This window comes from Trichomonas vaginalis, chromosome II, assembly GCF_026262505.1.
Source record: "Trichomonas vaginalis G3 chromosome II, whole genome shotgun sequence".
Classification (NCBI taxonomy): domain Eukaryota; phylum Parabasalia; order Trichomonadida; family Trichomonadidae; genus Trichomonas; species Trichomonas vaginalis.
In genome coordinates this window covers 2,074,869-2,088,462 of record NC_067204.1, presented here as the reverse complement: position 1 = coordinate 2,088,462, position 13,594 = coordinate 2,074,869, and the positions used below count along the sequence as shown (strand labels likewise).

At 36.5% G+C, this 13,594-nt stretch overlaps 5 protein-coding genes and 3 pseudogenes across 8 annotated transcripts, besides 2 other annotated features; 1 reads left to right on the top strand and 7 right to left on the bottom strand.

Annotated features, from left to right (window-relative positions):
* Window positions 1-11,686: part of a mobile genetic element that runs on past the window's edge.
* TVAGG3_0469930 lies at window positions 3,412-3,922 on the bottom strand (annotated as a pseudogene). Its single transcript has one exon. A coding segment is annotated over exon 1 (511 nt).
* On the bottom strand, window positions 4,557-4,933 carry TVAGG3_0469920 (annotated as a pseudogene). The gene has a single exon. A coding segment is annotated over exon 1 (377 nt).
* Window positions 5,391-5,751, top strand: TVAGG3_0469910 (annotated as a pseudogene). The gene has a single exon. A coding segment is annotated over exon 1 (361 nt).
* TVAGG3_0469900 (uncharacterized protein) lies at window positions 7,148-7,411 on the bottom strand (the record flags this gene model as incomplete). Its single annotated transcript, XM_051235464.1, has 1 exon — window positions 7,148-7,411. One exon carries the CDS (start codon window positions 7,409-7,411, stop codon window positions 7,148-7,150), a length of 264 nt encoding a protein of 87 aa, XP_051093288.1.
* On the bottom strand, window positions 8,825-9,846 carry TVAGG3_0469890 (uncharacterized protein; the record flags this gene model as incomplete). Its single annotated transcript, XM_051235463.1, has 1 exon — window positions 8,825-9,846. A coding segment is annotated over one exon (1,022 nt), but the record flags the coding sequence as incomplete, so codon positions are not given.
* TVAGG3_0469880 (uncharacterized protein) lies at window positions 10,148-10,477 on the bottom strand (the record flags this gene model as incomplete). Its single annotated transcript, XM_051235462.1, has 1 exon — window positions 10,148-10,477. A coding segment is annotated over one exon (330 nt), but the record flags the coding sequence as incomplete, so codon positions are not given.
* Window positions 10,497-10,649, bottom strand: TVAGG3_0469870 (uncharacterized protein; the record flags this gene model as incomplete). The annotated part of the gene is made up of 1 exon (XM_051235461.1): window positions 10,497-10,649. The coding sequence occupies one exon, from the start codon at window positions 10,647-10,649 to the stop codon at window positions 10,497-10,499; it is 153 nt and encodes a 50-aa protein (XP_051093285.1).
* On the bottom strand, window positions 10,669-11,070 carry TVAGG3_0469860 (uncharacterized protein; the record flags this gene model as incomplete). Its single annotated transcript, XM_051235460.1, has 1 exon — window positions 10,669-11,070. One exon carries the CDS (start codon window positions 11,068-11,070, stop codon window positions 10,669-10,671), a length of 402 nt encoding a protein of 133 aa, XP_051093284.1.
* Window positions 11,663-13,594: part of a mobile genetic element that runs on past the window's edge.

Sequence of the window (13,594 nt, the reverse complement as noted above, 5' to 3'; positions counted from 1 at the left end):
AGAATAGATGTTTCAGATTTTATGACTTCCAAGCATTCAAAATATGTGTCCATTTCGAGACTATAACAAAGCAGTCGAGAATTTGAAACGTTTAGTCATTTATGTTGAACTCTGCCCCAGATGTTATGTTATGAAAGAATGGGATGTAGTCTTTAAACAAAACCAAGAGCAACAATAGTGTCTGAACAAGAATGTAGACAGAAACTTAAGAAAATAAAAGTTGTACAAGTTGGCATGAAGATGTTAGATGCTTGGGATATTATTGTCAAAGTTAGAAGATTTTTCAGTTCGAGGTATAAAGTTCTATACACCTTCTCCAAACTTCTATTCTATCTTCACTGGATATAAATATGAACAAGTAGAATGGAAAGAAAATATTATAGAGCTTGGTTAGACCATGTCAAAGAAATTATATGCAATGGAAACGAAAGAGTCTATGAGTAATCTATATGTTGGTTTGCAAACATCTTACAACATCCAAGTGCTAAAAATGAAACTGCTCTCATTATAATTGGAAAACAAGGAACAGGTAAGAACACATTCTTTACAGATGTTATGCAAAACTGTTAAAGAGAATTCGAACCCGAATATGACAAACTTAGAAAACATCTGTGGCAAGTTTAACTCCTCAATTGAGAATATGAAACTTATAGTTTGCAATGAACTTCAAAGTATAGATACAACAAAAGTTTTGAACTCAGATGCTTTGAAGAGTCTTATAACAGATAAAGTTGGAGTTGTTGAAAGAAAGTATAAAGACCAAAGAGTTTGTGAAAATGTTGCAAACTTCATTATGGTTTCAAACAATTCTGTTCCGATGAAGTTAGAAAGTTCTGACAGAAGATATGTAGTTGTCAGAACGTCAGAAGCTCATATGCAAGATACAGAATATTTGACGACTTAGCAGAAACTTTGACATCTGACTTTTTACAACCACTTGTTCTCATATTTTATGACATTAGATATTTCAAAGTTCAATCCAAGACAAATTCCACATACCGAAGAGAGACAAACATTGTTAGAAGCAAACAAGAGTGTATATGAACTGTTCATAGATGAAACTGACTTTGTGTCATTAGATGAAAGGTCATTGTACGATTCGTATAAACAATATTGTCAAGAATATGGTTATATGACAGCGTCTAAACGAACATTCTTGGCAAATGTCAAAAGTCTTTTAGACGTACAGAATGGTGTATATACAAAGAAAATTTTTATGAGTAAATTTAAAAAAAATATTTTTTTATCCGATAGAAAAGATGGCAAAATTCATCTCAGTAAACAAGTACATGTCAGGACTTAAAGAAGAACTAGACCATTCACATATTTTGAATGTTTACTTCTACCATTTTGAAAAGTCTTCATTCAGCAAAGTTTGGAACATCGAACCAGTTAAGTTTGCTATTGTGACTAAAAATGGTGCGAAATTGAAGACTTAGACATAGAAGGTTTGTTAACAGTCAAAGAAAGTTTTTGACAGAAGGTTCTCAAACCTTAAAGAAGGCAAAGCATACAAACTTGTTATACCTTATGAACCAAAGAAAGCAGACGACTATGAATATTATGAGTCTAAGATAGTTGAAGTTCAAGGTAAATTGGGTAAAAAGAATTTTAGAGTCTAAGCCAGTGTTTGCCCTAAAGAGGAAGAGAACATTGACATTGACCCAGAAATGTTCTAAAAATAAAATTTTATTTTTACATGTCAAATTTCTTTTTTTCTGGAACTGGTTCAGGTTCTTTCTTCTCTTCTACTTTCTTCTCTTCTACTTTCTTCTCTTCTTCTACTTTCTTTTCTTTCTTTTCTCTCTTCTTCTTTTCTGGTGGAGTTATGTCAAATTTGGCGCGACATATTTATGTAAAAGTTCTTTGTCCTTTAATAGCTCATCTATTCTGTTTTCTATTTCATCTTCAAGAACAGCGCATGTGTCTTCTTTGCATTCTAAGAAGTTTGTTGGACTTCATCTCTCCAAGAGGCGTCATCTCTGTCAACAAGTTGTCATTGACAAATTTTAAGACTGCTCTGCTTAATGTTTTTATGGTTCTTGTCATATTCCCAGAAACAGAACTTTAGAACAATTCACCTTTCTTGTTTTACACTATGTAAGATTTTATGGTCGACAGATGTTTTGCTGTCGAAAAGCTTGTCTCGAATATAGATAGCGAAATCGCTAGACATTTTCTAAAAGATAAAAATTTTAATTTTTCTAAAAATATGTTAGAAAAAAAGTTTGCTGACATTGACAAAAAATTTGAGAATGTTTTAAACAAGAACAAGAGGAAGTTAGAAAATGCTCAGATAAAACCTATACATTGACAAGTTCTTATTTGCTCAGAATGGTATAACAGGTCTAATTGCACCACCTGGGTCGGGTAAGACTTTCACTTATCTAAAATGGCTGCACAACAACAAGAACTAGATGAGAAGAACCATTCTATGAGTTAGTTGTTATTTGTAGTACTTCTGGTCAATTTGACCAAACCGTCAATTCGTTCAAAGATATTATAAAGAAGTCTAAGTTAGTATGTATAAAGACTCTGAGTTGTTAGATTGGATAAAGAAGTACCAAAGAAGAGTTTTGAAGTATAATGCTATAATGAGTATATAAATTCTAAGTTTAAGACCCTAATGAGGAAATGCAGAGAATATTAGAGAAGAACACTTAGAAACAAACAGAAAGAGATAGAATACATTTCGAAGAAATTGCAATCTTACGATTGGAAGACTTACCCTCATAGATGTCTTCTTATCTTAGATGACTTGCTTCTCATCCTTTGTTAAAGAATAGAGAACAAGATATGTGTCGAATTCTTAAGAAGCTCAGACACTTTAACATTTCAGTTGTCATTTGTGTACAGACAGCAAAGAGTTTAAGTAAGGATGTAAAGAGAATACTTACTGACATTGTACTTTTCCCGGATTGTCCGAAGACGATTTCATGGAACTTATGAAAGAGTCCATGGCAGGTAAGTTTGACAGACATGAACTCTGGGAGAAGTACAAAGTCATACAAGACCCTCATACTTCTTTCAGAATTCATATCTACGCGAACAAAGTTCAAATTGTAAAAAGTCAAGCTTGAAAAATAAAGAGTTCATTTACTCTGCTTGTTTGAAGTTGTCAAAAATACTCTGTTATTTTTTTCCTTTAACAATGGCAAATCTTCTTTGAAGGTAAGTATTGTACAACCTTTCATATCATAGTGTGTTTGAGGTAACGTATCTTGAACTATTTGTTTCACATCTTCATTCGGTGTCATTGAAATCGGTAAGTTTTCGCGATAGAACCAATTTCTGTCAGATTTGTAAATCTTAGCAAGGTCGTAAAAGCTTTTGTTGTTTCTTCTGACTAAATGCAACATAACCATATCTTTATCTTCTTCATTTTCCATCTCTTCAGTATAAATCATATACTTATAGTTCTTTTCCTTTCCTTTTGTACCGAACGTGGTATTCTTTTCTGAATGCTTTTGTCTTTTGCTTCAATGACTTCATTTTTTGCTTGAAGTTTCTTTTCCATCTCTTCACGTTCTTGTCTATGAATTTCGTCAAGAAGTCTGTAAATATACCAAGCTAACGAGGCGAAGCCCACATTGCAACAGCATTTACAAGAAGTCTATGTACATACCAACCTCTCAAACCATTTGGCAAATTTTTACGATTTTCATGAGTTTTAGGCGACCCCGAAAAAAGTCGGTCTCGCTGTGCTTCGCTCAAAAGTTCTTGTGTGCTTTGGTTTTTGAACCAATCGTCTGTATGTTTGGTATCTGGAGCAAAACATGCTGTCAAAATACTTTGCATTTGGTACATATCGTCTTTGACCGAACGAATGAGACGGAGTTTGTTTGTTAAACTGTATGTACTCGTATTCTTCATTTATGGCTTCATGGACTATAACTGTTGTTGTGTTCTCTGATGTTGACATATCTGTCTTTATATTCCGGATAAAAAAATAAATAAAAATAAAACTAACTTTATTTTTTATTTCGGGAAAATTCATGACAAATTCAGAGGTGAGAAAAAGAGGTGAAAAAACAGGTGAGATCTCACACTTCACCTAAACATTATTTTTGCTGAAAAAGTGTCATTTTTTTCATGTCAGAAGACTCGAAGGTGCAACACTTCCAAAATACCGACGAACTCAGAAGAGCAGCATGGCAGTATCTTCTTGACAACTTCTTGAGTTCTCCAGGTACACCTTGGAAAATGCTGAAGAACTCCGACACAGAGAATTTGGAGAAATTGCACTCCAATACTACTTGACAAACAAAGGGTAAACAAAGGGTAAAATAAGACTAAAAACTTAACGTTTAAAAGTGACATTTTTTATGAGCTCCGAGTCACCGAGAAAACTTGGTCAGATGTTAGCAGCTTACTTCCCTGAGGAGGGATGGAAGCGTTACATACATCAGGTTCAAAAACAACGAACTGGAATTGCGTACAAAAATTCGCAATTACATGACCATGGAAGAGTAACGAAAGGTTCCTACAAGAGAAACCAGCTCTAAACAACTCAGAAAAGAAAGAATAAAAAGTTTAACTCGTAATTGTTTATTTTTTTACTTGTATGGGCAAGCTGCAAGAATGAAGTCGACTATCTCAGTCTTTGTCTTGACCAGTTGGAACGGCTCTTGCGAGTACATCTGTTTTGCGGTCTCCAGCTGGTGTCTGACCTTCGTAATTGCGCATGTTTCTTGAGAGCTCCAACTGTAAAAGATTGTAGGATGAAGAGTCTCTCAGACTGCTTGAAGGTAGTCTTCACGGTCACGAACCGAATCTGTGGTACGAGTCGAATCGGTCGATTTGAGGGAAGAGACTGAAAGCCTGTCGTCTTCCATAGGGGTGTGGCATACTCTTTGCGTAAACGGTTCAGACCTTCTTCGAACTCTTGGTCTCTCTTGGATTGAGATTGGAATTGTGGGGCAGGGTTTTGCATAACATCCAAGGGTTGGGGAAGTAAGGCATAGGCTGAGGAGGTAGTTCGGGAAGCCTTGTTGGTGGGTAGTAACCTATGAGGTGGAAATTGGTAGTAAATCGGAGGTACTTGCTGGAACTGAGGTGGCAGGGGCTGGTGCTTTTAGGTTCCTCTGGTTTGGGAATGGGCTCGGTTGGTGGTACGTAGTCATCCGTTTGTGTCCTGTGGGATGGAAAATATTTTTCTGTCGGAAAGAAAAAACTTTTTCTGTCGGAAGAAAAAACTTTTTCTGTCGGAAGAAAAACTTTTTCTGTCGGAAGGAAAACTTTTTCTGAAGTTCGACCAAAAAGTTCTCAATTTTCGAAAATTTGAATGGTTTACGGACGGACAACTGGAAGAGTTCTTCCTGTCGTCGGGAAAATTTTTTCCCTTTGTCCGGAAAATTTTTCAAGTTGTCGGGAAAATATTTTCCTGTCGGATGGAAGGACTCGGAATGCCAGAAGGATTTGACGAGGCAATTTACCTTATAGAGATAAATGAAGTTGTTAAGCAGTACTTGCGCAGGGTAATGAAGCCCAAGGTCAAGTTCACCGCTATTTCTGGAAGGGCTGCTTGAATCTCGAGACTTCGACTGGAATTCCAATTCAAATACCAGAAAAAACTCCTTTCGACGACATAAAGGACGCCAAAAGAGAAACTCTTGTTAAGTTCCTAAACAAACGTCCTTGGATAAAAATACCAAACAAGGAGAACCCCTACCATATGAAATTGGCAATTCAGTCTCTCCTTCACTTCTCGGGTCAGCCGTTCTACATAACCTGTGAAGGCGACATCAACCAGTTCAGTCAACCTTAACGTTTTGAGTAAAAACATTTTTTTTCATTTTTTGAATGAAGCAAGTTAAATTCGTCCACACCAATCTCAATGGACCGATGAAGAGTTTCAAGCCATGGTTGAAGGCGTTGAGAACGACATAGACGGCGAACTTGAAGGAGCTCAAACCACAATTGCAACCAAAATTGCAGAAGTCAAGGAACAATAGCTCCACTTAAAGCTACCAAAGCTACTCTTGACCTCATGGATAGTTACCGTTTAGATGTCAAGAGTGGAATAAGACAATTAAAATTAAAACTTCTAAACTACGAAGCTATACTCCAAAAGTTAGCAGAAATGAGAAGACTTTACCAGAGCTACTTACATGTAAGGGACTTACCTTCAAGCAGTCCGACCAAAGATGAATTTTTGACATTGTCCCAATTTTGTCCGAAAGTCAGCTCAGATGTTTCGAACTGCTCCCACATATCCGGAATATGAACGTTTGCTGAACTCTTCCGAATCTCAAAAAACGTTTTTTGGTTCTCATGTTCGAAACTTTTATCGGAAGAGACAACAACGTTCAGAAGAAGAACAAGATATTATTTTAAACTTGTTGTATGACATAACTGTCATAACAAGCTTTTTGAAGTAAAACGCCTTCTCAAACCACTTCATTTTTTCGATGTCCGAACAAGCACCGAAGCCGAACACAATAGCAGATGTCCTTTCAGGTTGCCAGACAAGCGCCCAGTTCAAATTCAAATTGCCCAATTGAAAGCTCATCTGACACACCATTAAGACTCTCCAAAGTAGTCTTATGACAGAGATGACCAATCTCAAAGCCGATGTCCTCATGAACCAAGCTTCCAATGAGAAATGCCTGAACGATTTCGGAACCTTGCGCAATTACGAGAGAGAACCGAGACCTTGCCAGACTCATCTACCGTTTCTTCGAAGAGATAGACGCCATCTGGAAGGTACTCGAAAGGACAGAACATGCAACACCGTACTTCGTGAGTACCAAATTGAAGAAGGAATTGTCGAGGAAGAAGAGGAAGAAGAGGAAGAAGAGGAAGAAGAGAAACACGAAGAAGTTCCTGAAGCCGCTACATGGCAACCCTTGTTGCGATGACGGTTACGAAATTTCCCAACCCTACCCATACCAAATCCGCAACAGGGAGACCGGCAAGGTTCTTACACCAGTCCTCAACAACTTGGGACACTTGAACCTTAACCTTCGGAATCGCGGTTCAATCTCCATGGGCAAGCTTGTCGCAATTCAATGGGTTCCAAATCCAGGCAAGAAGACGAAGGTCAGACACATTGACGGTGACAAGCTCACAACCGTAAGGAGAACCTCGAGTGTTCTAAGAGTAAAAAATTTTATTTTAGGGGGAAACCCCAAGTAAATTTAGGTGTTTATTTGGATAAGTATGTTAAATTAAGGGTAATTTGCAAAATTAGTTCCCGACCTTTGAATTGGGCTCTTTCGTTATCCCAGTTGCGTAGGAGGTCGTCCCAGAGGAGTTGGTAGAATTGCCAATCCAAGGACGATTTGTCCTCCCAGGCATTGAGGATGTACTGCTCGTAGAGTTTCATGACCTCTGCCTTGCACCAGACACCCTCTCCCTTGGAACGTAAGGCTTCTTCGAAGTGCTCGAATGCGATTGGCTGCGTGACCATCCGAAATGACACTTTTTGTCCGTTGTCAATGTTCGTGTCTCGTGCCATAGTCGATGAAAATACAGACAAACAGGTTATATATGAGTTTGAGACCAAGAATGGTGTAACTCGACCTGTCCGATTCAAAGACTCCGAGGGCGACCATGAAATTAAACGGAAATTAGCTAGGAAGGAATATAAAATGGACTGGTTGCCACCACTCCACCTCCACACCTTTACCTGTTCCTCAAGTAAATAAGCCTTTCCCGTTCCCAAGAATTCCCACATTTTAATTCAAATTCGAATAAAAATTTTTTATTTCATGCAATGTTTTATTTCTGTGCCGTCTTCAAGTATGCCCCAGTACTTACGCTTGGAGAGGAACATGAACTTCGGTGAAAATTTTGTCCAATTTGAAATTGACCCATCTCACCGACTAAACCCATTTCAATGAGTTTTGTTGTAACCCTTCTTCGTTCGTCATGAGTGCGTCAATGTTCTCATAGTAAACCTTCACTTTGATTTTGACTTCGGAGAAGAATTTGTTGTAGTTGTCAAGGACTGCTTTTGCGAACTGAGGGTAAGACCAATGTTCGAAATAGGTTTTAATGTGGTTACTAAGCCACTTTGACCTTGAGTGAATTCGTACTTCAAAAACAAAAGGAGAAAACCTTTCAACAAAGTTGTCGACCTTCTCATAATGTTTACTCTTCATCTCTTGAAGGTTTCTTAATGGAATATCCCCATGTCGAATTCATAAGCAATTTGAGTGTCATTGCAAGTTTGGGGTTTGAAGCTTTCCTAATATCATACAGTTGTTGTATGACTTTTCCAACTGTATAGTTCCTTCCCGGAAACTCACCATCTTCGTTTGGAATTCCAGTCGGAATATATTGGACAAACCTCATGTATGCAGCGTTAAGGTCGACATAGTATATCTTTTCGTTTGAGTCGAACTTGTCGCAACCAATTGGTCCAGTTTGTGGAAATTCAAGTGAGTCTCTTATCTTCTGAGAAACTTCTCCTGTTATCTCATAAACATCGTCGAAGCAACCTGTTTCATATAAAACCTTCTGACCTAACTCAGATGCTCTCCAATACAATTTGACGTCAATTGGATGTCTCAATGGAAGTTTGTTTATAGCATCTTGAAGTTCTTGCAACCTCATTGGAAGTTCTTCTGGTTCAGGTTGGTATCCGAACAATCCAACTCCTTGTGGAATTGTGTACTTCTTTTGTACTAGAACTTTGTCTGGAACAACTTTTGGTCTTGCTAACAGTGAAAAGTTTGTTTCGTCTTTTGGTACAAAAGTTTCTGTCAGCTTGTCATCTGGAATTGGTTCCAACAAACCTTTCTCGAAAAGAATGTTTACAGCTCTGACAATGTTGCACTTGCCTTTTCCGAACAATGGGTTTGTAAGACTTTCGTTCAACATGAAGTGGTTGTGGACAATTACAATCTTCAACCATGGTAAATTGAACTCAACAACATAGTCGTCATGTGAAGAACCTTTAGCTGTAGGTATGCTGACTCGGATATTGACATTTGCCAACGGTGCAATTTTTGCCAATTGACCTCTGAGAATGTACCTTGTCTTCACACATGACTCAAGATACTTCATCTTCTCTTCTGTAACAAGACCAGAGTTCCTGAGACATGTAAGAATGCAAGGTTCGTTGACAATTGTTTCAATTGAATTGTAAATTCCATACCTTGTCAAGTCAATGTCAGACTTATTTATGAAGGGGAAGTATCCAGCATGTTGTCTGACTGCTTGAGGGTTAGGTTGGTACCATTCGAACTTGACACTTGCAATTCCTTCAATTGCATTCAAAATGTCTGAGTCGGAGTCAACCATTTGTTCTCTCTTTGTAGTCTTGAAAGCGTCAAGAAGCATTGCAGCTGTTGTGACATTGCCATGTGCATAGTAAATGTGACCATCCAAATCTGTTATGGTCAATCTGAGATTGTATCCTTTCTTATTTCCATCTTGAATTGCAGCAAGTACACCCATGAAGCCTTCTTTGTTCTTTCCTTCGTCAAAGTTTACTGTAAAGGTTCGACCAGATGTAATTTGACTTCTAACTTCACGATACTTCTCATATGCATATCTTGTTCTTTCCATGGGAGCATGACCATCCTCTGCACTACCTTTTTTCCTTCTCAAAGGATGCAATTGTTCGTCATGTTTCCAGTAGAATCTGGCAAAGCCGTCGTGTCCTTCAACTTGAGGTTCACTAACATCGAAAGGCATGTCCATAAGACGTTCTTCTTCTAACCTCTCTAGTCTGTTTGGATAATTTGCACGTGCTGTTTCCAAATCCATTTCGTAGGTCAGACCAGCCAGTTTGTCATAGACTTTTATGGGTCTTCCCTTCCTATATTTAAACTTCTTCGAAACTCTCCAACCATATCTTTGCAACTCTGCTTTTATTCTAGCAGACTTTCTATCCATTCTATATGGGGGCATTTTTATAAAAATAAAAAAATGTTTTTTTCTTTACTTAACATAACCGCCTGCTGCCATAAGTCTTTGACGCCAACCCATACCAGCTAATGAAGGTTGACTTGGTTTAGTTTCCAAACTAAACTTTGGTTTTGGTTTATCTTCAGTTTTTGGTTTCTCTTCTTCTATCGGTTTTTCGTCACTTTTCGGTTCCTCTGACTTTACCTCACCTGCAGGAACAGTTGTGTTGTCAACATCTTCATAAATATCATTATGCCATTTGTTTTTGTTTTCCTTTCAACTTTTTGTGTTTGTTGTAAAGTTTAGAATATTTCGACTCTAAGTCAATGAGATGTTCTATAATGAACTGTTGGTCAGTGAAGTAAACTTTTCCATCTGTTGTCTCGAAAGCTCCTTCAGACTTCAATATTTTATTTGTGAGAGTCTGTTTCTTTTTTGAGATACTTGCCGTTCCATTTCTATGAAAAGTGACTTTATAGTTAGGGTTTGTATTTCCAGACCTGGCACTTTCTATTATTGAATTTTTCTCTTCATCTGTAAGTTCTTTGACAGGTTTTGACAATGGTTCTGAACTTTTTGTTTGTGGTGTCAAATCTACCGTTTCAACTTCTTCGGTCATTTCATCTCAGTAAAAAATTTTAGTTTGGTTTGTTTTCAACTGGTTGTTTAGGTTTTTTAAGTCGGTCTAAAACTTCCTGAGGTATAGGAAGAACTTGACAAACACGTTGTGTAACTGCTGGAAGCCGACAAATCCATCTTGAACCCATTTGTCTCAATGCTGTATTGTTCATTTCATCTCAGTAAAAAACTTTACATTCCCCACGTTTGAGGCGGTTGAGGTTGGTTATTGTTTACCCATTGTTGTGCATGGTTATATCCTCTGTTAAAGAATCTTTCACCTTGGTCCATATAGTGTCCTGCTTGGTTATAGTAGTCATTTGCTTTGTTATAATAGTTTCCTGCTTGTCTTCCTACATTGTCCATCCATCCTTGAACTTTTCCTCTTGTTTCAGGATTTGGAATAAGATTTGCTGCATCTCGTGCTACATCCCAACCTTTCTGTACAGTTTGTATAATAGGTTGTGCTTTCTCTTTAAGTATACCTAATGTACTCAAAATCTTCCTTCCAACTCCAAATACACCTCTGGCTATTGTTCCCACTGCGGGCAAAAATCTGGATGCAACTCCTGCTAATGCGCCAAATAAACCCATTTCTTATAGGTAAAAATGACGAATCCAAACAAGGACCCCTATGTTTCTAAAGCGACAAAGAAAGCACTCATGATAAAAATCTTTAGTTCACCAAATGCTTGGTTTATGGATATCTTGGAAAACATTCCGAGGTATAGAGAAGATGGACCACCATACTGGCTAATATTTGTCGGTCAAAACACAAGATACTGTGAAGCCATACCATTACAGTCCAAATATTTTAGATCTTAGCAGCTTTGACAATATTCGTTGACAAATACCATCCAACAAAACTGACATCTGACTGTGAAAGTTCTTTCAAATCAGATGATGTAAAAAACTATCTGCGTTCAAAAAATGTAAACCAATATTTCATTGTCGACCAAAACCATTCTGCTCTTGGTGTCATTGACGGTTGTATAAAAATGTTAAGAGACTTAAACCAACCACAAGGTGGTGAAGCAAATGAAATGTCATATGACGACAAGTATAGACACTTCTCCATGGCAAAGATGAGACAAGTTTTAAATATTTACAATAACCGTAAACAAAAAGGTTTGGGAAACCACTCCCCGAAGAAATGAAAAAAACCCTGACTTTAGACTATATATTTAATAATTTAGTCAAAAGAGACAAAAATCAACATAAATGCAGTATTTCATTTCAAAACACAAATTCAAGACAAACTTGCAACATAAGTGGAGTAACTGCTCAAAATTCAAAATATAAGACAAAATTAAAACAAATAAATGCAGTTTTCATTTCCAAACACAAATCAAGACAAAATGCAACAAAAATGCAGTTTTCATTCCCAAACACAAATTCAGACAAACGCAACAATAAGTGGAGTACTCCTCCAAACACAAATCAAAGACAAAATGAAAACAATAAATGCAGTTTCATTTCCAAACACAAATCAAAGGACAAAATGCAACAATAAATTGCCAGTTTCACTTCCAAACAAAATCAAAGACAAAATGCAAACATAAAATGCAGTTTTCATTTTCCAAACACAAATCAAAGACAAAATGCCACATAAATGCAGTTTCATTTCCAAACACAAATCAAGACAAAACCTCGCACAAAATAAGTGAGTAAACTGCTCAAAAATTCAAATAAAGGACAAATGAAACAATAAATGCCAGTTTCCTCCAAACACAAATCAAAGACAAAAGAAACAATAAATGCAGTTTCATTTCCAAACACAAATCAAGACAAAATGCAACAATAAATGCCATTTTCATTCCAAAACACAAATCAAAAGACAAACTGCAACAATAAGTGGAGTTCTCCTCCAAACACAAATCAAAGACAAAATTGAAACAAAATGCAGTTTCATTTCCAAACACAAATCAAATACAAAAATGTAACAATAAATGACAGTTTACATTTCCAAACACAATCAAAGACAAAATGAAAACAATTAAATGGCCCAGTTTCATTTCCAAACACAAATCAAGACAAAATGCAACAATAAAATGCAGTTCATTCCAAACACAATCAAAGACAAACTGCAACAATAAGTGGGAGTTCTCCTCCAAACACAAATCAAAGACAAAATGAAACAATAAATGCAGTCTTCATTTTCCAAACACAAATCAAAGACAAAATGAAACAATAATGCAGTTTCTTCCAAACACAATCAAAGACAAAAATGCAACAATAATGCAGTTTCATTTCCAAACACAAATCAAAGAACAAAATGCAACGAATAAATGCAGTTATCATTTACCAAACACAAATTCAAAGACAAAATGAAACAATAAATTTGCAGTTATCACTTTCCAAACACAAGTCAAACAGACCAAAATGCCAACAAATTAAATGCAGTTTTCATTTCCAAAACACAAATCAAAAAGACAAACTGCAAAACAATAAGTGAGTAAGCTGTCAAAATTCAAATAAGACAAAATGAAACAATAAATGCAGTCTTCTGCCTTCCAAAAAAAAACCAAACCCCAAATTCCCCAGAAGACAAAATGAAACAATAAATGCAGTTTTCATGTCCAAACACAAATCAAAGACAAAATGCCAACAATAAATGCAGTTTCATTTTTCCAAACACAAATCAAAGACAAACTGCAACATAAGTGGAGTTTCTCCTTCCAAACACAAATCCAAAGACAAAATGAAACAATAAATGCGTTTCATTTACCAAACACAAATCAAAGACAAAATGCTAAAACAATAAATGCATTTCATTTTCCAAACACAAATCAAAGACAAAGATGAAACAATAAATGCAGTTTTCATTTCCAAACACAATTCAAAACAAAAATGCCACAATAATATGCAGTTTCATTTCCAAACACAAATCAAGGACAAACTGCAACAATAAGTGGATTTCTCCTCCAAACAACAAATCAAGACAAAATTGAAACAATATGCAGTTTCATTCAAACACAATCAAACAAAATGAAAAATAAATTGCAGTTTCATTTCCAAACACAAAATCAAAGACAAAATGAACAATAATGCAGTTTCATTTCCAACACAAATCAAAGACAAAATGCAACCAATAAATGCAGTTTCATTTCCAAAACAC